Source organism: Macaca nemestrina, chromosome 10 (assembly GCF_043159975.1).
Source record: "Macaca nemestrina isolate mMacNem1 chromosome 10, mMacNem.hap1, whole genome shotgun sequence".
NCBI classification, from domain to species: domain Eukaryota; kingdom Metazoa; phylum Chordata; class Mammalia; order Primates; family Cercopithecidae; genus Macaca; species Macaca nemestrina.
The window spans coordinates 39,278,701-39,304,420 of NC_092134.1; the positions used below are offsets into that span (position 1 = coordinate 39,278,701).

The 25,720-nt window shown below is 41.7% G+C and overlaps 1 protein-coding gene across 11 annotated transcripts in view; it reads right to left on the bottom strand.

Moving 5' to 3' along the window:
- Positions 1 to 8,056: 8,056 nt before the first annotated feature.
- LOC105483702 (CASP2 and RIPK1 domain containing adaptor with death domain) overlaps positions 8,057 to 25,720 on the bottom strand; it is a 179,153-nt gene continuing 161,489 nt past the window's right edge. For 2 of the 11 annotated variants that reach the window (XM_024793361.2, XM_024793358.2), the window contains exon 4: positions 8,662 to 8,820. In XM_024793361.2, the coding sequence (XP_024649129.2) occupies positions 8,809 to 8,820 (12 nt within the window). In that variant the 3' untranslated portion in view covers positions 8,662 to 8,808. Of the gene's footprint in view, positions 8,821 to 15,162; positions 15,390 to 25,720 lie in introns of those variants that run through there. The other 9 variants (XR_011608968.1, XR_011608967.1, XM_011744693.3 and 6 more) reach the window with 8 other exon arrangements.

Sequence of the window (25,720 nt, forward strand, 5' to 3'; positions counted from 1 at the left end):
AGGGCGGGGGGCGCAGAAGAAGGTCAGAAAGAGACTTTGCTTCTGAGGCTACTTTGGAGGCTTTCATTTTGGGGTATTGTTTTCTGAGTCCCAACAGTGGCAATGATGTTCATTTTCAACAAGAGGGAGGACTGACAATGTGGAACTTAATCTAAGTCTTATACTCTAAAAAGTAGAGATGTTAAGAAATCTTCTGCCCTTTTGGGTTGTAGGAACTGGCTAATTGCCAAGGGCCATGCAGGTTTTGCATATTCTGAAGTAAGACCCACCTCCATCCTTCCTCATGCTCCCTTAAGACTCTCTTTGTCTCCATAAAAGCCAGGCTCATTCCTTTTCTTTGAGGTATTTCTTATTAACGAATGTCCCCCTATTGCAATAGCCTGAATAAAAATCATATCCTAATTTACTGGTGTATTTTGTCTTTCATAAGGGGGGGATTTGTGTTGGGAGGGTTTATTTATAGCCTTAAAGCGTCTGTTGGAAAATCAGCAGCTGACAATAGTGAGTGACAAAAGAACTCTTGACAATAGATAACAGACAGCCAAAGGGTCTGCTCCCTCAGCAGAAAGCCAGCATGAAGCTCAGTTTCAGAGCAGGGAATAATTATTACTTCCAGAGGCTGACAGAAACTTGACTCAAGCAGATGGTTGGACAAAAATATATTGTTGGAAGAAATTTCCCAGCATAAAAAGTAAATGTCACTCTATATAATTTGCCCATGAAATCAACTATCTCCAATGTGCTAGCCACAAAAGACTCAGTCCTTCCCTGTCTGGGGGCTCTGGTTATAAAGAGATGGGGTGGAGGCAGAAGTCCCTGGAAGATGGAGACTGTCATACATCACATGTCTACAAGCTCTTGCTCCCCTTCTTGCCATATGATCTCTGAACAGGGCAGCTCCCCTCTGCCTTCTTCCATCACAAGTGGAAGTAGCCCAAGGCTTTCACCAGATGCCCAGTCTTTAGTCAGCAGATTCGTGAGCCAAATAAACCCTTTGTAAATTACCCAGTCTCAGGTATTCCTACGTAGCAACACTAAATGGACTAAGATAAACCACTACCTACTATTTATATTCAAAGAAATATTCCCTAGACAGACACCGTCATTCTTGGGCAGGGCACATACCAGGACCACCAAATTCATCAGCAGTCTATAACTGGGCTTACTTACAGCATTTGTAGTTATTTGTTGTCCTTGGATTAGCAACGAGCTGATGAGTCGTGAAGACATTGATATTGGCCAAGCCCTCACAAAATTGATTCATCTTCTAGAAGCTGACAAGTAGGAGGTTATATGTCACCAAAAGAAAGACTAGTAACTACCTGATCAAATCCAACCCATTTTATATTTCCTCCAAATATTCTCCATTAAGAATGTAATTTGACATAAAAAACAGGCCTGCTTAGAGATAGAATATGAAAATGAAATGGAAATATATGAGTATTGCAAGATGTTGGGTTTGTTTTTACTTTTTAAGTGCTCAAACCTGGATTTCATAACCTATGCTTTGAATTAGCAATAGCTATCAGAATTATTGCCATATATTTTGCATAAGTTTAACAGACAAGGCTTAATTGGCTCACTGAACTGTGTCTTTGTGAGACTTTAATTTTCCTGTAAGAACAGTAAATGCCAACAAGATAGACATCCCTGTTCTTCTAAGCTTTGTTTATAGTTCTAGGAAGTAAACAGGCAGTTATTATATTAAAAAAAATTCCCTGTATGCCAGCAACATCTAATTTTAATATGTAGGAGTTTTAGAGGAAAAGGGATAGGGATGTCATAAAAAAGAACCCCAAAATATGCCTAATACCTAGAACTTGAAGTCTGATCTTGATTCCCCTGTGGATTAACAAACCACATGTTTCTCAATGTCACTGTCATCTTGATGTATAGGATATTTGCCACTTAGTTTCTAAAATGCTCTGAGATCACATTTTGGAGGCATATTTATCTTGCATACCCATGGCAAGGAGAGCCATTTGTCAAACTGGATGTAAAATAAATTAAATGGGATTCTGCTGCCCATACACATTAATGCCTCCCAAAGAGACCAGCGTGCTAACTTGGGCAAGACTTACAAAAGCTCAGTTGAAGTATTATCTCTTCTGTGGCCAACTTAATTGCTCCCTCTGTGCTGGCCATGGTTGCTGGTGGTTATAGCTGTCTCCCCAACAGGCTGAGATCCTGAGGGCAGAGACTATGTCTTATTCATCTTTGTATCTCTGGTAACTTGCGTAGTGTTTTGTAATCAGCAAGAATTTGCTCAAAGACTGTAAATACTCATTTAAGGGTAGCCAACTGTTAGATCTGAATCCACCCCAACACTGAGTATGCTCTAAAGTGTGCCACAGTTCATAGCCACTTATCTTTAGAGTCCTGATAAAGATATTGAGGGACTATGCAGTTTCTATTTCTATACCACAAACATCTGCAGGAGGTGATTCTACTAGCCTCACACTTCTCAGAGCCCTGGAAGGGTAAAGATTAGAAAAACTGGGCCGGGTGCAGTGGCTCACGTCTGTAATCCCAGCTGGGAGGCTGAGGTGGGCGGATCATGAGGTCAAGAGGTCGAGACTATCCTGGCCAATATGGTGAAACCCCATCTCTACCAAAAATGCAAAAATTAGCTGGGCATGGTGGCATACACCTATAGTCAGGCTGAGGCAGGAGAATCGCTTGAGATTGCAGTGAGCCAAAATCACGCCACAGCACTCCAGCCTGGCGACAGAGCAAGACTCTATCTCAAAAAAGAAAAAAAAAAAAAAGAAAAAGAAAAAGAAAAACTCTGATAGCCAAAAGAATTCAACTCAGTGGTTTAACAAAACATCTCTTCCAGGCACTGTTCTAAGTATGTTATACCTTTCATCTCATGGAATCCTCACTGTGACCATAGGTGGGTACTGTTATTGTTTGCATTTTACATGTGGGGAAACTGGCACCCAAAGGTGGAGTAACTTGCCCAAGTGATAGAGGCTTAGATAGAGCCTTATTACTTCTCATACCTCTCGCTTCCCAAGAAGCCAGGCAAATGAATCATTTCTCCTCTGCATTCCCATAGACTCGATACTCAGGCACAGGCTTGATTGCATGTTGTTGTAATTAGAGCTTCACGTCTGTCTCATTGGTCAAACAGTGAGTTCCTGGAGAAGAGGAACTGTGTATTTATTAGTAACCTTTTCACCTCCCTGCTTAGCAGAGTGACTGGCATGTAGTAGCCTCTGCTTGAGTGTTTGCTGAATAACTGAATGAGGGGAGGCTCTATCCAAAGCTACCACACCTGGAGAACTCCCCAGAGAAAGGGATGAAGACAGACTCATCCTACTGCCTCAGGACTCTGTGTGTGTGTGTGTGTGTGTGTGTGTGTGTACATCCAACAGCACCTTTCACAGTGGGCCACCAAAGCCTAGTGGAACTAACTGGCATTTAAACCAGATACCCTATGTTTTCTAGAGCAAAGGTAGTCAAATTTTTTTGGTTTTTTTAAGACAGAGTTTTGCTCTGTCTCCCAGACTCAAGTGCAGTGGTGCGATCTTGGCTCACTGCAACCTCCGCCTCCTGTGTTCAAGCAGTTCTCCTGCCTCAGCCTCCCAAGTAGCTGAAATTACAGGTGCTGGCCATCACGGCTGGTTAATTTTTGTATTTTTAGTAGAGACAGGGTTTCACAATATTTCCCAGGCTGGTCTTGAACTCCTGGAGCTCAAGTGATCCGCTCCCCTCGGCCTTCCAAAGTGCTGGGATTATAGGCATGGACCACCACATCCATCCCTAAAATATGTTTTTAAAGTTTTTAAAAAGTGTTAAAAAGTCAAAAGTTTTTAAAAGTGTTATTCATACTTTAAGCCCAGCAATTCCACTTCTAGGAGATTATGCTAAGCATCATCATGGCTATATGTCTATATGTTTATGGTCTAGAGGCCATCAACATAAACATATGTGTGGCTGAGCAGGTGGAAGGAGCTGGGTAAAGGATATGGATACTGTGGGGTGGGCGATGGAAAGGACCGTGGCATGCTAGAAAAGGCTTGCCTGTTATTGTGATTCAAGGACAAAGTTCCAGAGTAGCCAAAGGTTGTTTTTCAATAGGGCCCAAAAATCTCAGTTTAGAAATATTGGCTGTGGTGGATTGCAAAAAAATCGACCCAAATTATTCCCCTCCTCTCTCCATGCCTTTCGGTAGAGCCCTCCCACACCGACTCTGAGCTGGCACATGACTGGCTTTGGCCAGAGATGTCAGCAAAAGGGATGCAAACAGAGGCTTGAAAGGTGTTTCCACACAGGGGCTTGCCTTCTTGCTGCCCCGGGAACCCCCGCCACTACTACCATGTAAAGAAGGCAGGGTAACCTGACAGATAAAAGGGTGTGACCTAGACACATGTGACCCATTGCCCCAGGAAATAGCCTGCGACTTTCCAGACACATGAGTGAGGCCACCCTAGAGCATCCTTCCTCAGCCACCCACCAGCTCACCACAGATGCACGAGACAGCCCAGCAGAAATCAGCTGAGCGGCCCAGATTGGAAGAGCAAGACGAGCCAGCTCACAGAATTGTGGGCTAAATTCTAAGCCAATACATTTGTTGTTTGAAGCCATTACATCTTGGGGGTGGTCTGCTATATAAAAAAGCTAATTGAGAACAAAATTAAAATATGTTTGGCGCTAAACAAAGCAGGGATCGAATTCATTGTAACGTCTGATGAATGTAAAGATTTAACCACAAATGCTCCCTTCCTTGCATCACTTTATAATAATGAAAAAGCAAAACCGACCTAAAGATCCATGCCGGGAAGTGGTTAAGACATGATGACCTAACCGCATACTGGAAAGGTATGCATTGCTGAAAATGATGGCAGAGAATAGTGGCTACACATAGACTACCAGCCCTTCATAAGTGTGCCATCAAATTTTGATCAACAGGTAAATTTCATTGCCCTCCCGGAACACGTACTCTTGTGGAAATGGAACACGAAGCTGATTGGATCATCAGGTAGTGTAGAGGCCATCTTGCTGTAAGGAAGAGAGAAAATCTCAGAATAAAGCCCAGACTGTGCTAAACTTTGCTTTTTGAGGATAGAAGAGTGCACAGAGGGGAGCCGTAAACAGCTCTACTCAAATAGTGGAACGTGGTTCCAAATGGGGATGGAGCAAAAAGTAGGACAATGGTTTTGAGAGTGAAAGACATTGCTATACTTGTTGTCATCTTTTTAGTAGCTAAGTGTATTTTTATCTTTTCAAACATGCCACCAAAAATTATAGGACTTGAAAGTGTGTGGTGAACACAAAGGATGTTGAAATCATTGGCATAGAGAAATAATAACACAGAAAGACAGTTTGATGTTATATAAAAGATGCCACTTGTAAAGCAGCAGGTACGATATAATCCCATTCTTGTTATAAAATCGAAAACTTAATTTAGTTAATTTTAAGCCATGAATATAACCATTTGGAGTATGGCATTGAGGAATATTTAAATTTTAATTACACATTTTAGTCTCTCTAAATAGTCCTCACATTGACAAAAAAATGTGTATTATCATTTGGAAAATAATACACTTTTTATAAGGAAATGCAGAGAAAAGCCTCTTCTTTTTATAAAAAGAATATGCAGGCAGAGAAAACTAATTGGAGGACAGGGATGAAAATTGGGATGTACAGTGCTTAGATGGGAGTAGGAGTAATTCTTATTTTTCTTCATCTTGTTTTTTTTCCAACTGCCATAATAAACATGTATTTTATGTTGAGAAAATTTAATAAAAGTTATAGTTTTAAAAACATTAAGGGCCACACTCAACGCATAGAAAAGGCTTACCTGTTATTGTGATTCAAGGACGGGGATCCAGAGTAGCCAAAGGTTGTTTTTCAATAGGGCCCAGAAATCTCAGTTTAGAAATATTGGCTGTCATGGATTGCAAAAGATGGACCCAAATATGCGCGTGAGCACACACACACACACACACACACACACACACACGCACGCACACTGCAACCCAACCCAAAGTGCTGCAAGACTGTATATTAATATACTTTTTGTCAGTGCCTGCAAATGCTCTTGCCACCTCGCTGCATTCATTCAGTTTTCTTGGGGGTAAACAAGAAATTTCTCTGAAATTGTAGAATCTTCTCCCATACAAAACACAGGAAATCCCTGCAGGCTCATCACCTCCCCAGTTCTGTTAGGAGGCAGGCAGCTGCCATGTAGCATTATTCGTCGTGGCCAGAGGTAGACCAAGATAGGGATTCAGCTGCTCTGCTCTTCCACTCTGCAAACCTTCTGCAAGCACCTGAGCAGGCCCAAGGAGGGGCTGCTGCCATTTGGTGGTGAAGACACTCTGCTTGTTACAGGCAACAAGTCAGAGGTCTCTAAGGGCCCCCTCGGCCCTGTCTGTCTGGCCCATCATGGGCTTGTTCTTCACTAACTGTCTCTCACTGCTGACAGAGCCCACAAGTGTCTTTATGCGTGACAGATTCCTTGCAAATGGTGAATGGTGGAAAGATGACCCAGCTAATCATCAGACCTGCTAATGCCATCTAGTCAGATGCAGCAGAGCCCAGCTCTACTCACTCATCCATGAATGTGACTCTGAGCTGTGAGAACAAAAGCCAGAGCAACTCTCTATTAGGAAACCCGGGGGAAGACAGCAATGTAACAAGTCTCAGGTTCAAAATGACAAGCGATTCACTGAAGATGCCACAGCAGTATAGTCTATCACTGGGTGCAGTGAGACGGCCAAAACTATGAGAATTTTACAAGATAATGAATTATTGGCTGGGCTACAAAATGGAAAATTCGAACTGATAAGGCCAGTAGACTATCCTTTTGAACCGAATTCATTGAAAGAATAAACTGTGGCATAGCAGCTCTTTTTTAGTAACAGGAATATGGTTACAAGATGCCTGAAAGGATATTATCCACATACTATTGTCATCTTTTTAAGCACCCGCTTTGCGTTCAACTCTACCATTCTATAAACTTATTCTTGGAATGGAAATAAAACACATGATTTTTTTCCTCCCTTTTGAAAAATCCTGAGTTATGTTAGAATTAGGAAACAGATTCCATAATTATTAATAAGGATAGATCACAGATTGGCTCCATTGTAAAGTTTATAAAATCAAATCCCATTTTAAAGCTTAGTAAGAAATGTGGCAATAGTAGCTCCTCCCACAGTGCCCTCAGCTTTCAGCCACTATTCAGTTTTGCCTGTGGTCTAACTATACCTTCAGCCACAGTGGCGGCAAATTAACAGCTACCATTTCCTGAAAGCTGACAGTGAACCGCATCTGGATGTGCTCTTGGCGGACATTATTGCTTTAATCATCACAAAGACCTCAGAGGTGAGTACAGTCATTTCCCCATTCTCCCAATGGGAAACTGAGGCGTAGAGAGGGTAACTTGTCCAAGGCCATACAGCTAGTAGGCGGGGAGCAGGAGTCAAGCTTCTTCAGTGAGCATGCAAGAGGGAAGGGGAGAAGTCCTGTGGAGCAGTTGGAAAGGACTCAGGAGCTGGTGCCCAAGCTTATTCACCCTGGGCCAATCGCTCAATCTCTCTACAGAAGGAGTTGAACCACCTTGCCCACTGCCCACTCAGGATGGCTGAGAGGTCCAAATGAGATCACATACAGGAAAGGCCATGAAAACAGTAAAGCATTCTATAAGCACCATGTGCTATTGATAAAAGGACAGAAGACTAAATCACACTCCTTAGGAGCACAACACTTCAATCATTCTGGCTTCAGTGGAAAGACCACATCCCTTCTCATCTCGACTTAATGCTTTCAATAAACAGCACAGGATTTTCTTGAGCAATCTTTTAAAGATGAAGGGCTCAGGTATGCTTGCTGGTACTTGAACTGGTCTTTGCAGGGAGTTTTAGTGTCTTACGACATTTAATACAGACATCCTGCCTGAGCTATTTATCCTGACTTGGGAAAGTAACCATTTCACTGTTACTATGAATTCTGTTCCAAAAAGAAAAAAAAGACTACTGTAATTTTACACCCTTAATCTATGCAATACAGGAACGAGAAAGAAAAGAAAAAAAAACCCAACGCACTACTTTCTCATGAATGAGGCACATGATATGTAGTAATTCACATTTTATTATTTTATCATTATGAATAGTAAAGTCCACAGTTCAGTCCTTAGACAACATTCAGGTAAATGTTTTACATATGAGATACCCGCTTGTAATGTGATGACATAATATATATATATATTTTTGAACCACTGTGATTTAATAGTCTATTAAAATGCCATTACACATTTAAAAACTGAACAATTACAACAATGCAATCTTCAAGCAATTAAAAACAAAGAATTGTTGAGCCAACGTGAGAGATCTGCTGAGTAATCTGGCCTTTCAAATAACGTCTGGTGGAAACCCTGTTTTCTCCTTCCATCTGAGGATCATTAAAAATAAAAAACAAACCTACACAAAACACCACCTGCTCTGAGTGAAAGTCAGGATTCAGCCACATGACTCAGGGACTCACTCCCCAGCGGTTGGTGGAGGCACCGTCACTCCAACATGTGCAGGAGCAGCGAGGGGTCCACCTCCACGGCCCGCAGCCCGTTGTGCAGGCTCTGGAAGGTGGCCTGCTTCCCGAAGCGCTGCCGCCAACGGACGAAGGCCTCCACCACCTGCGACTGCACGTTGTGGGGGTGGTTGGCCTTACAGCGGTAGATATCTGTCTGGGACAGTCCCAGAGACAGCACCACGGGCTCCCACTCAGGGCCCAGCTTCTGGGCCAGCCGGTTAATCTGCCGGTCTGATGGGGAGCTGTTGAGGATGTGCGAGGGGATTCCAGTCAATCTGTCACCTGAGGAGGAAAAAGACACCCGGGTGAAATGAGCAAGGCAACAAACACATCATTTGGGGGCAGAAATGAGAATCGTGGGGAGAAGAAGGCAATGCTTCCAAATGGCAGAGCCAATTGGCTCTCGTCTTCCTGGGGGCTGCTCTGTACAATGCCATGATTCAGGGCTTCAATACCGTTTAGTACCTACGAAAATATTTTTTACAGAAACTTTTTTTTTTTTTTTTTTGAGATGGAGTTTCACTCTGTCACCTAGGCTGGAGAGCAATGGCATGATATTGGCTCACTACAAACTCCGCCTCCTAAGTTCAAGTGATTCTCCTGTTTCAGCCTCCCGAGTAGCTGGGATTACAGGCACCTGCCACCACGCCCAGCTAATTTTTGTATTTTTAGCAGAGACGGGGTTTCACCATGTTGGCCAGGCTGGTCTTGAACTCCTGATCTCAGGTGATCCACCTGCCTTGGCCTCCCAAAGTGCTAGGATTACAGGCGAGAGCCATAGCACCCGGCCTATTACAGAAACTTTGTAAGCAAGAAAATAAAAACTAGAAATCCCACCAGAAAAACTCACTGATAATAACTGGTCTATTTCCTTTGATATATAAAACACATATGTAGGATTACCTTGTACATGCTGCTTCGTAACATGCTTTTTTCACTTATCTCCCTTTTACTCAAGGCCAGGCAAGGCATCTGGGGGAATTCAAGAATGGCTGCACAGACCCCAGCTCCTTCTGGCACTGTCTGTGGCCTTAGTGGTGGGGCCTGTTCCAAGGCTGGGAATGCCCCTCCCTGCAGGAAAGGCAGGTGCTAGAGGACAAAGGCTAAACCAAACAGCTACCCTCCCCAGTGAGGTTGAACTTGAAATATTACCGAGAGAAGGTGTAGCTGCTAACAGAAGCAGGAGCCAAGAGGGCTGCCGAGAACAAAATAAACGTAAGAGGCCATGGGGTAGCAGGAAGGGAGGAGAGTGGGGTTTGTTCGTAGCAGAGGCCTCAAGAGTGGAGTGACCGTCCTGGCAGAGCCCAGAAGAGGAACAGGAAATATGTGCTGAGAGGAGCAAGGAGGAAATCTGACCTTCCACTTCCTGAACTAGATTCCTATTTGCCTGAGGCCAGTCTGCTAAGAAGCATGACACTGAGTAAATGGTTATAAATGTGCCCAGCAAAACCAGTGAGCAGTGCCTTTGGTTATATAGAAGGAGCTCCTAAGTTCATTAGGGAAGGCCTTCCAGGGGAAGGAGGCTAAAGCTAAGCCCTGAACACTAGGAGGAGGAGCTGGGTGATGAAGGAGGAAGAGGGCATGGTGCATCTCCAGAAGAGAGAATTGCATGTGCAAAGGCGAGGAGAATCCCAATGGAGGAAGTCAAAGGCACTAGCAGCAGCCAAGTGCAGAGATTGAGAGGGACTCCAAATATCCAAAGTCATTCGCTAGGTTCAGACATTTGACAGCACAGTACACTATATTCCCGTCTATCAGCATCACAGGGATTCAGGTCAGTCTACTTCACGCTCACCAGTCCACTACTGTGTTTTGATTTATGATTCAATAAGAAGGTAAAGGCACCTTATTAGAAGAGCTGATGTTTTCCACAGCCCGTGCCTTTGGCCTCTGGGCAGTGGCCAATACCTTAGACATGAGTTGCAAAAATATTGTCAAGGGCTCTTTCTGGTGTTTGTCAACACTACAATTTAAAAAACAAGGACTAAGAAGCAATTAGAATACTGATGACACTACTGATCAATAGTTGAGATTAACAGCAATGATTTCACGGTTTGTATAAAAACATAGGCTCATTTAAAAAAATTAAAGTGGCCGGGCGCGGTGGCTCACGCCTGTAATCCCAGCACTTTGGGAGGCCGAGGTGGGCGGATCACAAGGTCAGGAGATCGAGACCACGGTGAAACCCTGTCTCTACTAAAAATACAAAAAATTAGCCGCGCGCGGTAGTGGGCGCCTGTGGTCCCAGCTACTCAGGAGGCTGAGGCAGGAGAATGGCGTGAACCCGGGAGGCGAAGCTTGCAGTGAGCCGAGATCGCGCCACTGCACTCCAGCCTGAGGGACACAGCGAGATTCTCTCTCAAAAAAAAAAAAAAAAAAAAAAAAATTAAAGCAACAGAAAACAGCACAAAGAAGAAAAGAAATCATCCAATATCCCGCCATTGTGTTTACAGTTGGTGATCATCATTCTGGATATTTCTTTACACACATACCCTGGTAGAAGGCTAGATAGAGGGTAATGGGTTCATTTAAAATGATAATATATGAACTTTTCTTTCTAGTAAGAGCTATTTAATTTTGTTTGGATATAACAGAAGAAAAAGCAAAAGTGAAAGAAAATGACATTCTGACTGGCAGTTATAAGTTACATACTTGAAAACACACACATACACACAATTTAATGCACAGAAAAAAGTTATGAAAACTCAAGGGTTAACTGCATGTTTTTATAGTAATATTCTATAATTACTTTACATTTCCTCTCCATTTCCTCACACTTGATTTTTTTTTTTTTTGCTTATATAATTTGTATTTTGTCAGATGCCTAACAGTTATACATTTCTTTAACAATCATCCATGCCCCTTGTCCCACTGTTTAGTCCTAAGGTGGAATTATAATGGTTTGAATGCTCAGCAGTGTTTTGTTGTTGCTGCTATTGTTACTGTTTTTCATCTGTGGCTTTTCTACTCCTGGGTCTGTTCTTCTGATTTGAGTCATTTGGGTCAATTTCATCACAGGGTGGTTTTTTTTTTGTTTTCCAGAAATGCTCATGATTGCAATAGTCCCTGACTTCTTTCAGGTCAAGGCGGCCTGCTTATTGCCTTCACTGGAATAATAACTTAATATTTAGAGAACAATTTTATATTATTTTTATCTTTTTTATATTCATAATTTTATATTATATTATTTAAATAATTTTATTTCCTTTAAAAGTTTGTAGGCCTTGTTCTTACTTTCTGGTAGGGGTTGTTGAAAAATGTGGAGAATTCTGATACCAATTTAGTCATCCAGTATTTTGTGTAACTTGCTTTTCCTGTCTGAGGTCTAAATACCGAAACTTTAGACCAGGGTATATGTTATCCATTCTATATCTGCACTTCCAGGTATGTGGCATAACCTTCCAACCAAAGATTCAGTTGTATCTTCCTTTTGGGAAAATCTTCCTGGGTCACATGGTTGCATTCTTTTCTTGCTCCATATGCTGGATGGGTGTGCCTCTCCTCCATGGCTGTCATATTGTTCCTATTGCTTTAATCCCCTCCTTGGGATTATCTCACTCTTTGATTTTCAGCTATGTCTATCCTGTGTGTGTGTGTGTGTGTGTGCGCGTGTGTTCTGGTTTTAACGTTGTATTGTGTTTTTGTTCTTAATTTCTTTTCTTGGCTCTTTTAAAAATTCCATTCCACTTCACACTCATTAGGAGAGCTACTATCAAAAAAAACAAAAACAAAAACCAGGAAGTCCCAAATGTTGGCAAGGGTGTGGAGAAACTGGAACCCTTGTGCACTATTGGTGGGAATGGAAAATGGTGCAGCTGCTGTGGAAAACAGTATGGCAGTTCCTCAAACATTTAAAAATAGAATTAACGTATGATCCAGCAATCCCACTGCTGGGTATATACTCAAAAGAATTGAATGTAGGCACTCAAAGAGAAATTCTTATACCTACATTCACAGCAGCATTATTCACAATAGCCAAAAGGTGGAAGCAAACTAAGTATCCATCACTGGATGAATGGATATGCAAAATAGGGTATAGACATACAACAGAATATTATTCAGCCTTAAAAAGGATGGAAATTCTGACACATGCTCCAACATGGATGAATCTTGAAGACATTAAGCTAAGTAAAATCAGCCAGTCACAAAAGGACAAATACTTTCGGATTCTATTCATATGAGGTACTTGGAGTTGTCAAATTCAGACACAGAAAGTAGAATGCTGGTTGCCAGGGGCTGGGAGAGGGAGAAATGGGGAATTATTGTTTCATGGGTGCAGAATTTCAGTTCCGAAAGATGAAGACTTTTGGAGATTGGTTATAAAACAATGTGAAGGTACTTAACATGACTGAACTGTACATTTAAAAATGGTTACAATGGCAAATTGTATGTTATGTACATTTTACCACAGTTAAAAATAAAAATTAAAAAGAATCCCATTGTTGTTTTATCATAGCTACATCTTGAGTTTTTGTTTCTACTGAATCGATGCTGAGCCTTTCTATAGCATAAAATACTTGTGAGGTTGAGTTTTCTAGGACTGGGTTTTCTGATAGACCAGATTGGTTGTATGTTTATTTTGGCAAACTGTGTTCCTTTCTTTTCTTTTCTTTATTTAAAAAAATATATATATTTAATAGAGACAGGGTCTCACTATGTTGCCCAGGCTGGTCTCAAACTCCTGGCCTCAAGTGATCCTCGTGCCCCAGCCTCCCAAAGTTTTGGGATTACAGGTGTGAACCACTGTGCCCAGCCAACAAACCGTGCTCCTCTCTTGCATTCCTCTGCTGCAGCATTTCACAGAGTAGTCATGACACTCACTGCCATCTTGTTCATACCGACAAGGTGAGCATCTCTGTCCAGAACTGCTCTTTGCTCTCCTAGAGCAAGCTGATGTATCTTTTGACGTTCTCCTCACTTTATAGGGAACCAGTTGTCATTCTACCTCTGAGCTACAATTTTAGGTTGGCTGCTGCTTTCTATGAACATTTCTGCCATGGAGGAGAGGTAGGAGTCATGAGGCCTGTCTTTGGGAGCTCTATACTCTGTCCTCTTTTGGAGGGGAGTTAAATGTCTTAGACCAGGGCCTACTCTGCCTAACCGGGGCAGACTCACACCTATGGTCTCTTTCCTGTAACTCAACACAGAGACTAGGAGGTGGCCTCCCCTGGGTGCCTTCCTGACTCTGACTCTGCCAAGGGTTTGTTTTTTTTTTTGTTGTTGTTTTTTTTTTTTAACATTTATCATGTCTATCCACTCACCACCTCAACCAGCTGCTTCCCATATTGATCTATATTAGGAGGAACCCTCAGGAATTGGTCCTCTCACCTTCCTTTTCCAGCACTGCTTCTGAGGGGCCACAGTGAGGTGTTCCCTTCCTTGCCTGCCACTTTTCAAAGTGGCTGAAATAGAGCTGTAATTGTTTTTTGTTTGTTTGTTTGCTGCAGGTGCATATGGGGGCTGGGTTTGATTTTGTTTCTAACTGCATTTTGGTTCTGTTGCTTGGGTGTTGGGAAGGGAGTCTGTGTTTCTGCTATACTCTGTCATCCTTCTCTCTCACTCTTGGCCAACAAGAATGCAACATATGCTTCCAGCCAATTCTTTGGAAGTAAGGACACAGTTTGCTCTGATTCTTCCACACTTTCAGGGTCACTTAGCCCTTGTAAATAGGGCCACATAACTGGGAGATGGCCAGCAGTCTGTGGACACAGGCTGGAGCAAAGATAATTGGCACATAAGCACCACCCCACCAAGCAGATCAAGCCATTCCAAATGGACATCTTTGCACATACAGAGAGGCAATCACAGCTGTTTGTGCTGTCTGACCTCTATCAGGGAAAGTATCCTTATGAGACCCGTTCAGTTCGTGAATTCTGCTGAACACAAGGGCACTTAAAAATGAAAGTCCCAAGGCTTTGGTGTCAACTCCCAAGGATATACTACATAAATTCAGGTCAAGCCATAAATTAATCCACTGTGACCATCTGGCTACTATTTCTCAAAGCTAGCATGCATGCCTCTAGCAGAGTGTAAGATGAACATTCTGTATTGCAATAGTCATCTATTTTAATATGACTTAAAAAAATCAATAGCATTTCAAACTCATGAAATGAAAAAGCAAGGATCACAATAAGTAAATTAAAAAGCAGATACAGAATGACAACTAAAAACTTAAAAGTCAGTTAAAAATAAATTTAAAGGGCCGGGCGCGGTGCCTCATGCCTGTAATCCCAGCACTTTGGGAAGCCGAGGCGGGTGGATCATTTGAGGTCAGGAGTTCGAGACCAGCCTGGCCAACATGGTGAAACCCCGTTTCTACTAACATACAAAAAAATTAGCCAGGTGTGGTGGTATGCGCCTGTAAGTCCAGCTACTCGGGAGGCTGTGGCAGGAGGACTGCTTGAACTTGGGAGACAGAAGTTGCAGTGAGCTGAGATCGCACCATTGCACTCCAGCCTGGGAAAGAGAGTGAGACTCCCTCTCAAATAAATAAATAAACTCCCTCTCAAATAAATAAATAAATAAATAAATAAATAAATAAATAAAATAAAAATAAATTTAAAGAAAAGCATTAAATTAGGCTGGGCACGGTGGCTCACGCCTGTAATCCCAGTACTTTGGGAGGCTGAGGCTGGCAGATCACTTGACCTCAGGAGTTCGAGACCAGCCTGGCATACATGCTGAAACTTCATCTCTGCTAAAAATACAAAAATTAGCTGGGCATGGTGGCAGGCACCTGTATTCCCAGCTACTTGGGAAGCTGAGGCAGGAGAATTGCTTGAACCTGGGAGGCGGAGGTTGCAGTGAGCAAGATCGCACCACTGCACTCCAACCTGGGCAACAGAGCGAAACTGTCTCAAAAAAAAAAAAAAAAAAATACAAAGACAAAAAAGAAAAAAAAGAAAAGCATTAAATCATTAAATTAGTGGTAGAAATGGTACCTAGATATTGCAAAAATTAAACAAGGGGACCCCAAATTACTGAAGCTTGGAAAGTGCATTATTTCTCCACAAGTGTGCCCTTAGCATTCTAGGCAGACAACGGGCTGTACAGGGCTTCTCCAGTACATGATGGGGCCATCAGCATCCCTGGCATCTACCTTCTAATTGCTAGCGATACCCTATACCACCACACACACACACGTTCACATACCCTGGGGTGAGGCAGCACTACCTCTGGTTAAAACCACCAGACATTGTGGTATAACCTGGTTTAAAAAATCCTAAATGGGAATTTAACTCCTTTTAGACAGCCCTCATATAGGGCTGTATAAAATGTTCTCCCTTATACAGATCCTAAATTTTTCATGCAATCTTTTAATCCAATTCTCAGTGAAACTCGTCTGTTTCAAAACGAGCAATACACACTGACAACCCCATTTACTGCAATGAAGCCAAGATCCACTTAAAGGAAAATGGAAACCCCTCGCCCTGCTCTCCACCCCCATCCCTGCCCCGACTTAACTTATTCTCTTACCCCTCCATCCCTCATTTCTGTGGTCACTATGTGAATGAAAACAACACAGCATTCTCCCTCCTTCTCCAGCTATCTCCTCCTTCCTCACCCATGCCTATCAATCACTGTTCTGGCCTCAAAACTAAAAATCTTCTCTCTAATCCCTATTACATTTTGTGAAAGTTTCTCACATAATTTTTCCAGGTTCTGTATGTGACATTGCTGACTCCGAAGCTCCTTATGGGCAGAGACCAGGCCTTCTACTTCTGTGACCTCCTTCCCCTAGTCTTTAGCCCTTTGCCAAGCACAAAAGGAAACTCAACATATACCTTTCCAGGAGCTGATGATCATCTTATAGCAAAAGAGCCCTCCAAGTCAAGTTTCTGACTCACCATCTCCACCAGCTGTGTGTTTGACTTCATCTGTTCCAGAAAAAAAGCCATGTCTTCTAACGAATTTCTGTGCAGCAGTCCTTCCTACCTATTCCTTATTGCTTTCACTGGAATAACTGGTTGGATGTGGGTTCTGTGAGTGAAGGACAGTCCACAGGCCCAGGGTCCTGTCTGGTCAACCTCCTGTTTTCACCTTGCATTCAATGATGTGATCATCTTACAGGTAATCTGAGAATAGGAACTCTCCAGGGTTCAAAAGCACAGTTCAGAAGCTGAAGACCAAGGACTAAAGAAGAGGCGCAGCAGACACACAAACAGCTGCTGGAAGAGTCAAAAAGGTTTTTTAACTATGAAATTCCTTTTTCAACTTCAGTTATTTTGTGATATGACAGGAGATGTTGTAAGAAGATATGGGTTTTTTGTGTTTTTTTTTTATGACGGTGACTGGGTTGGTCATGGGGTAGCACTTCTACAAACTATATACATTCCTTTGGAGGGTCTGTCTGGTAATCTACCAGTCACCCCGGCTCACGGCTGCAGTGAGCCACTGTTAATGATGGAAGTGTCATATGCTACAGGTGTGCAGGACTAGAAAAAAAGCTGAGCTAAGAGACTGTCCTGTTCCAGTGCAGCTGCTTTTTAGAAGATAAGGCAAAATGCTTCTATGAGGACATTTGAGGTCTCTGCTCATGTGAAGTCCACTAATGTTCCATTGATCAAAGCAAGATATGTGGCCAAACTCAACACCAACAGGAAAGGGAATTAAATGTTTGCACGGGGTAGGAGGAATGAAAGTTTGCTCAACAATGAACTCTAAACACTCACAAGTGTTGGATATTGGTGCAGGAAAAACACAGAAACTTGAACAGACCAAAGTATGAAATACACTGAAATAGCAAACAAAGCCCTCCCTTGACAAAGAGCCCTAGGCCCAGATGGCTTTATAGGTAAGCTCCATCAAATGCTCATGGATCCTGTGGACCCTGGACAAGTTAAAGCGGGAGAAAGATAAAGCTCATGGAACACTTAATTTCCTATCATATGTAAGTTGTTCCAGACAATCAAAAAAGGACAAAAGCTATCTGGCTGATTTTATGAGGATACTACAGTTTTTATTCCAAACAGGATAAGAATACAAGAAGAGAAAAATTATAGGCTTGTTTCAGTTACGATTTTAGAAGCAAAAATTGTAAATAAAATATTAAGTAATTGAATCAAAAAATTTAAAGTAACATATCATGAACAAGTAGAATTTATCCTAGGTTTGCAATATATTTCAACATCATAAAATCTACCACTTAACTCAATATATCAATCCACCAAAGAGGAAACTCATTATTATCTTAATAGATGCAGAAAAAAATTTTGATAAAGTTTGACACAAAATTATAATTTGAAAAAATATATTTCTTTAAAAATTCAAAATATGGGAAACTTTCTTGATTTGGTAAAGACTATAACAGCATTTGATTTGGTGGAGAAACTTTAAATGTATTCTCTTTAAAAAGACAAGGATGCACACCATCACTATTACTGTGGAATACAGTATTAGACGTCCTGACCAGTGCTATAAAGAAAGAAAAGAAATTAGTTTTGGGAGGCCAAGGCGGGTGGATCACCTGAGGTTGGGAGTCTGAGACCAGCCTGACCAACATGGAGAAACCCCGTCTCTACTAAAAATACAAAATCAGCCAGGCGTGGTGGCACATGCCTGTAATCCCAGCTACTCGGGAGGCTGAGACAGGAGAATCACTTGGACCCAGGAGGCGGAGGTTGTCGTGAGCCGAGATTGAGCCATTGCACTCCAGCCTGGGCAATAAGAGTGAAACTTTGTCTCAAAAAAAGAAAAAAAAAAAAAGAAATTAGTTAAATTAGTTATAAATAATAAGCATTTCTAGGGAAGAGATAAAACTAACATTATGTTCAGAAAATACGACCTAATACATAGAAAAATATCAGGATTAGCAGATAATCTATTAGAATAAGAGGACTGAGCAAAATTGCCAGATACAAGATCAACTTAAAAACAAAAAACTACACAGCAGCATTTCAATACTCTCATAATAATCAAATACAAAACACAATAAAAATACAATAAGCAATGAGAAGGATAAAGGATCTATGAAATTAATAAAGACTGTATAAGATCTTTATGGGGAAAATTTTAAGCCTTTATTAAAAGACATAAAGCAAGAGCTGACTAAAAGGAGAATTGCTGTCGTGCTAGGTGGGATGCCATTATTATAATATAAAGATGCTGATTCCTATAGTGACAATTAAAATTCCATAATGGGGAAAGAAGAGGCTTTCCCCAAACTGAGGGGAACTAGCTAATTACAGAGGAAAAGAAAACTGGCCTGGAACATCACACCATGAACAGGGGTGGATCCCATGGAGATAAAGTCCCAAAGGTAAAACTATAAAGTTCATGGAAAATAGGGCAGGAGTATCTTTATGGCCTGTGGTCAGAAGCGGTTTTTAAAATTAATCTCCCAAAGGTAAATTTTTTATGTCAAAATTAAAGATTTCTGCTCAACGAAGGAGGCATGATCCAAGCTGATGTCTAAGACCAAGGCTAATGTCTAAGACCAATAAGAGAAACACTATCTAGACTGTGTAAGGTGTTTCTGAAAATCAACAGCAAAGGTAAGAACCTCCACAGGAAACAGAACAAAGGTATGAACAGGTGATTCAAATTAGAGGAAACACAAAAGGGAGCATATCAAGAGATGCTCAAATGCAGAAATTTAAGAAACAAATGTAAACAACAATGATAAAGCACTTTATATGTATAGAAATCTAGACAATACCAAGCTTTGGCTGGGATGTGATGTAGGAACCTTGTTCACTGCCGACAGAAATAAAGATCGGACAGTTATACTGGCCAGCAAGTTGGCAGTGTGGGTAAAATTGAATGTACTTTCCAATCTTGTTGTGTTAGATGTACCCAAGAAAAGTTCTAAAAAAGACCTGTAAGAGACACGTATGAGGTTGTTTGTGTAAAGCTTCATTATTTGTGCTAGCAAATACACATATACCTTATAATCCAGAAACCCTCTTTTGGGAGATATAGGGATCTCCACGTCAGGAAAATTCTTACACAGACCCATGAGGGGTCACTATGAGGTCATTTATATGAGGTAATACTGTTGGAAAAAAGGAGTTGGAAGCAATCTAAGAGCTCATTGCTGGTGGACGAGATACAGAAATACAAAACAGCACATAGGGAATACTGGCAGAGTTAGAGGGGATGGACTAAATGCAGTGCAGAGCAAAAAATGTAAGAAAAATAATCAGGTCTATACTAATGCAAATTAAGAATATATGTCCAGGCCGGGCACCCATGGCTCATGCCTGTAATCCCAACACTTTGGGAGGTCGAGGCAGGTGGATCGTTTGAGCTCAGGAGTTTGACTAGTCTGGGAAACATGGCAAAACTCCATCTTTACAAAAAAATATATTAATACAAAAAATGAGCCAGGTGTGGTGGTGCACACCTGTAGTCCCAGGTGCTCGGGGGGAGGCTGAGGTGGGAAGATCACCTGAGCCAGGGAGGTCAAGGCTGCAGTGAGCTCTGATTGCGTCACTGATTGAACTTCAGCTTGGGTGAAAGAGCAAGACTCTGTCTCAAAAAACAAAAAAGAGTATATGTCCAATGCACCACTTACAAAAACACACACAAATAAAGGAATACATGTCAGACAGAATAGTTATCTTTATCTATGAGAAGGAGGGAAATGGGAGTGGGAACAAGCATGAATACATGAATGGAAAAGGAAGAAGCTTTTCACAGACCAATTAGTGAAGTAGGCCACAAATTGATGGGCACAAAGGAAAAAAAAGAGAGAGAGAGAGAAGCAAGGGAGGAAGGGAAGGAAGGAGGGAGGGAGGGAGGGAGGGAGAGAGGGAAGATCAAGAGTCACTCTGAACTCAGCTGTCTCATGGTACCCCAGGGGCTGACAACATCCAGTTTCTCTGTAGCTAAAGTGGGTGGAGTGGAGGAGGTCAGGGGTAGGGTGGGGCTGTTCCAGGCTGGAAAAGCTAACCTAACCAGCCACCTCCCAGGACTCATGAATTAACTCTGGTGCCTGAGTGCAATGGCTCTGCAGAAGAATCCCTTTGGCTGAGACTGGTTACCAAGAAAAGAAAAGAAAAGAAAAGAAAGAAGAAAAGAGAAGAGAAGACCAAAACCAAAACCAAAATAAAACAAAAAACACCTCAAAAGGAAAACTAATTAGAACCCCTTGTTCTGCTTGTTGATAGATAATCACAGAGAACAATTTGGTCCTCACAGAGAGATGAAGAAATCATGTTTAGTCTTTCTAAAACTGATTTCCAGGATGATTAAGTGAAACCCACTCCAAAGAACAAGGTTATGTTGCAAAATACAAATAAATCCCGCTTATTGTAACGGAAGACTTGACTTGACTATCAAGTCCATAGAAGGTCAACAATAAAACTGTTAGCAATAATTGAGCTCGCACTGAATTAAAAGGTGGGAGGTACGGTAGACACAACTCTGGGCTAAGAATTAGCAAGCCTGGGTAGTATAAATTTCCATCTGCCACCACCTAGCCATATAGCTTGGGATAAGTCATTTAGCCTCTCTGAGATTGCTTTCTTCTTTGTAAAAGGCAAAACCAGATGACTTCAAAGGCTTTTATTTCAATAAAATATATTATCTTTTTTAGAAGTAATTCTATTATTTTCAACAAATCTTACGATTTTTGAATTCTCATTAAATCAAACCATTTATTGTTGTATCACTTTTCTTTACATATTTTCTAAGATAGAAACAACCCTTGTGGGCCCTTTAGTAATGATTTTTGCTTATTTGTTTCTGCCTTTTAAAGATCACACATGGAAACCACGTGGTGGGTCACGCCTATAGTCCCAGCACTTTGGGAGGCCGAGGCGGGTGGATCACCTGAGGTGGGGAGTTTGAGACCAACCTGGCCAACATGGTGAAACCCCGTCTCTATTAAAAATACAAAAATTAGCTGGGCGTGGTGACGCACGTCTGTAATCCCAGCTACTTGGGAGGTTGAGGCAGGAGAATCACTTGATCCCGGGAGGCGGAGGTGGCAGTGACAAGATTGCGCCACTGCACTCCAGCCTGTGCGACAGAGCGAGACTCCCTCTAAAAAAACAAAACCAAACAAACAAAAAAACCACGAAATGAATATCTGGTAAAGTAAATTTTTCAAAACAGTAAAAACTTTAAAAGTGAATGTTACAGTTTGCTGGGCCATTCATTTCTCTCACATGGACCAGACACAGCTCCATCAATTTGTCATTCATCCTGTTCCTTGAACACACCAGCCAGCTGCAAACCAGAGCGCCTCGCACGAGCTGTTCCCTTTCCCTGGGACACTCTTTCACTGACCCCTTCATCAAATGTAACTTCTCAGGGCAGCTGCCCTGACTGCCCCGTTCCAAACTGCAACTCCCATTCCACTCTCATTCCCTTTGTCCATAAATCACCTTGTAACGTGTGACATATTTTATAGATGTGCTCTATTTGTTGTTGCTGCGTGCCCCCAACTCTACACACTCAGGCCTGCTGGAATGTAAGTGTCTCGCAGGCAGGGGAGCTTCGTCCATCCTGCTCAGTGATGTACTCCAGGCACCCAGGGTAGTGCCTTGCACATAGTAGGCACTCACTACATATCTGTTGGATGAATGAATGAATGAAAAGGAATGATTCATTACAATGACAACATACTCACTTAGCTTTATTCTCTATAGCTACAGTGTTACCAAGTGCTACTACTTTTAATTTACTTTGTATTTAAAACCAGAGAAATTATATTGCATAATCTAAGGGTGAATAGAAAATTAAAAAGAGGGGAAACTCCATGATGGTAAAATATTGTCAAGGTTAGACATGGGCTGTTACCTCTTTTTATGCCAAACTGGGCTACAATGTGGGAACTCCCCTTTCCCACACCCATGTTTCATTTGAAAAGAGAAAGACAGGCAGGCCCCAAGATGGCTTCTGGGTAAATACGGCAGAATGAGGCCTGACCCCAGTGTCTCCATCCCCCAACACCTAAGGAAATGAAGAAAAGGGAATAAAATTTAAAAAGAAGCCCATCAAAAAAGATGGCAGAACCACCTTCCAATTCCTACCTTCCTGAAGCTATATCAGTTATTCACCCAAACTCAACTCTAAGAGATTCGCTCTACTATCCCCAAATCTAGAGAGGAAAAAATTAAGTGGGTTTCTTACATTTTTTTCTCCTCTGATTTCAGCAGAGTGGAGATGGTAACTGCTACATGAAGCGACAGGAGATAAAAAATGTGGACAACAAGGACTAACTGTCCCTGGCAGAATGAGAAGACATTCCGCATGTTCTCAGGAGAGACGGCACAGCACAGGCATTATAGGGTGTCCCACGCATAAACAACCTGGTGAGCTCACTTCCTTGACCTGCTCTTTTGCTTACATGTGCCTATAGGCTGAAGAAAAGTGCACAGGACAGGAGATACCTGGTCCTCAAGAGGTAATACACAGGGGTCAGAAGGATGCCAAGGAGAAATCACCCCAGTGGATCAGAGCCCCAAAGGCCAAAGTCACCCAAACATACGCAGGATGGAATGAAACAGCATGCCAAGTGAGTAACATACCAGAGTAACACATGAGTTAAAAAGAGAGCATTATGTGGAAGAAAATGGGCCAAAACCAAAAATCTACAGTCTCCAAGGAATAAACTAGTAAGTGAGAAACACCAAGGATGACTCAAAATTATTTATATCCTAGGAAGCCTTGAGGTAATCAGAGATAAAAGGCAAAATTTAAAGAGAAAAATGATAGACATAGAGGAGAAAAAATAAAATCCATCAGAAAGATTAATGAGTATCCCTGAAGTAGAGAACCCAGGCCAAAGTATTTAAAGATCCAATGCAAGAAAGTATCCCTAAAATGAGCAAGCAACGGAGCTCTAAGTCAAAAGAGCATACTTCGTTTTTACAAAAAATGAATATGAAACAATTAACTGAAACATGTACCCTGGTTAAATAATTGAATTTCCAGTTCCGAGAAACAATTCTTCAAGCAGAACAAGCCAAGTTGCCTACAATGAGGGGAAAGCCAGTCATTTTTTTCAAAAGTATTTTAAATGCAAAAGATAAACAATTCCTCCAAAATTCTAAGGGGAATAAAGTATAGTGCATAAATATTACTCCTAGGGATGATATTGAAGTATAAAGGTAAGGTAATCATCAGATATTCTTGAACATGAAAAAAAACTAAAAAATTCATCATTCATGAGCCCTCCTTGAAGTCTTGACAATCTAGTCAGTGCAATGAATTAAAAAAAGCTATCAGCAGTGGCACACCAATGGGGGGGTCAGTGAAAATGGTTTGCTTCAGATGCAGACAATAAAGGATGCAGTGCTTACAGAGAAATTTAAATAAGTAGCAAAAGCACTAAAAGTCTGTTTTTCACATCACCATGTGCAAGCAATTCTAAACAATGCAAATGATAAAATACTCCTCCCCTCTGCCAGGCAGTCTCCACTAAACCCCTTGATCTGTTCCTCAATATCAGTACCAGGAAAGCCATAGGAAAAAGATTAGTACTGGGCACTGAATTCATTTAAATATAAAACTAATTTTAGGCCAGGCATGGTGGCTCACGCCTCCCAGCACTTTGGGAGGCCGAGGCGGGCGGATCACCTGAGGTCAGTAGTTTGAGACTAGCCTGACCAACATGGAGAAACCCCGTCTCTACTGAAAATACAAAATTAGCCGGGTGTGGTGGCACATGCCTGTAGTCCCAGCTACTTGGGAGGCTGAGGTAGGAGAACTGCTTGAGCCTGGGAGGTGGAGGTTATGGCGAGTTGAGATCGTGCCACTGCAGTCCAGCCTGGGCAACAAGAGCGAAACTCCGTCTCAAAACAAACAATCAAACAAAGAAACAAACAAATTTTAAACAACTGAATGTAACATTATATACCTTAACTATATGAAAATAACATAACTAATCAAAATCAAAGCTAGATTATAGAATAGAATGTAAATATTATCTATTTGACTATGTGAAAACAGCGGTGTAACTAACTGAAATCTAAAGGGAAGGAAGAGTGAAAGTTCTTAATGACCTTATTTATCATGGCAGGAAGGACGTCCATACTGTCTAGTATGAAAATGATAGCATCAGGATAAGCTAAGTAATCTACGGTTAAAAACAAGCCAAGTCTCAGTTACCTAACAGAACAAGAGTTCATTTCGTGCTCATACTCCCTGCACTGCAGGCCCATGTGGGTCCTCAGGGCTGCGCCTTTCACGTGCTGGCTCTGCACTCTGTGCTGTCTTGATCTTATGCCCCCACCACGTTAACATGAGCATCCAGGCTCACCAAGGTGGTAGAAGAAAGGGTGAGACTGGAGACCTGGCAATTAAATGCATTCATCCATAATGGTCGTTTCTGCTCATGTTGTGTGGCTAAAGCAAGCCACAAGGTCACACAGTGACCTTGAAGAGAGTGAGGAAATATGATTCTCCTGTATCCCAGAAGAGGAAGAAAACTGGGTGAACAGCAACACTGCCTACCACAAAAACATAACTGGAAAACACACACACACACACACACACACACACAAAATGAAAACCAGCAAGTTCTTATCATCTCTTTACTTAAAAAAAAAATAACATTTTTTACTGTGAAAAAATGTTTGTTCAAAGTTCAGTAATTCCTTAATGCTCACTTATTTTTCTCCAGTTAAAATCAGGTAAAATTAAGTGTAATGATTTTTACATTTAAAAATTAGCGTGTATAGCTGGGCAGTGGCTCATGCCTGTAATCCTAACACTTTGGAAGGCTGAGGCGGGAGGATCGCTTGAGTCCAGGAGTTCAAGACTAGCCTGGGCAACATAGCGAGACCCCCCCCCCCCGCCCTCATCTGGACAAAAGTAAAAATAAAAAATTAGCTGGGCATGGTGGGCATTAACCACAGGCATGGTCTCAGCTACTTGGGAGGCCAGGGTGGGAGGACTGCTTGGGCCTGGGAAGTGGAGGCTGCAGTGGGCTGTGATAGTGCCACTGCACTCCAGCCTGAGTGACACAGGGAGACCCTATCTCAAAAAAATAACTTTAAATAAAAACTTAGCATGTATCATATGATCACACTTTTATGAAAGCATATCTCTCTCTCCATCCATCTTCCCATCTGCAAACACGCTTAGGGTGATATCTAACACAATGTTTCCTTAATGTTAATGAGGCTTATTTTTAAATGATAGAAAGTATGATTTGTTTCTTTTTACTTTTCTACATCCCTTGGATTCCTTATAATGAGCATGTATCATTCGTATAACACAATGAAATCAT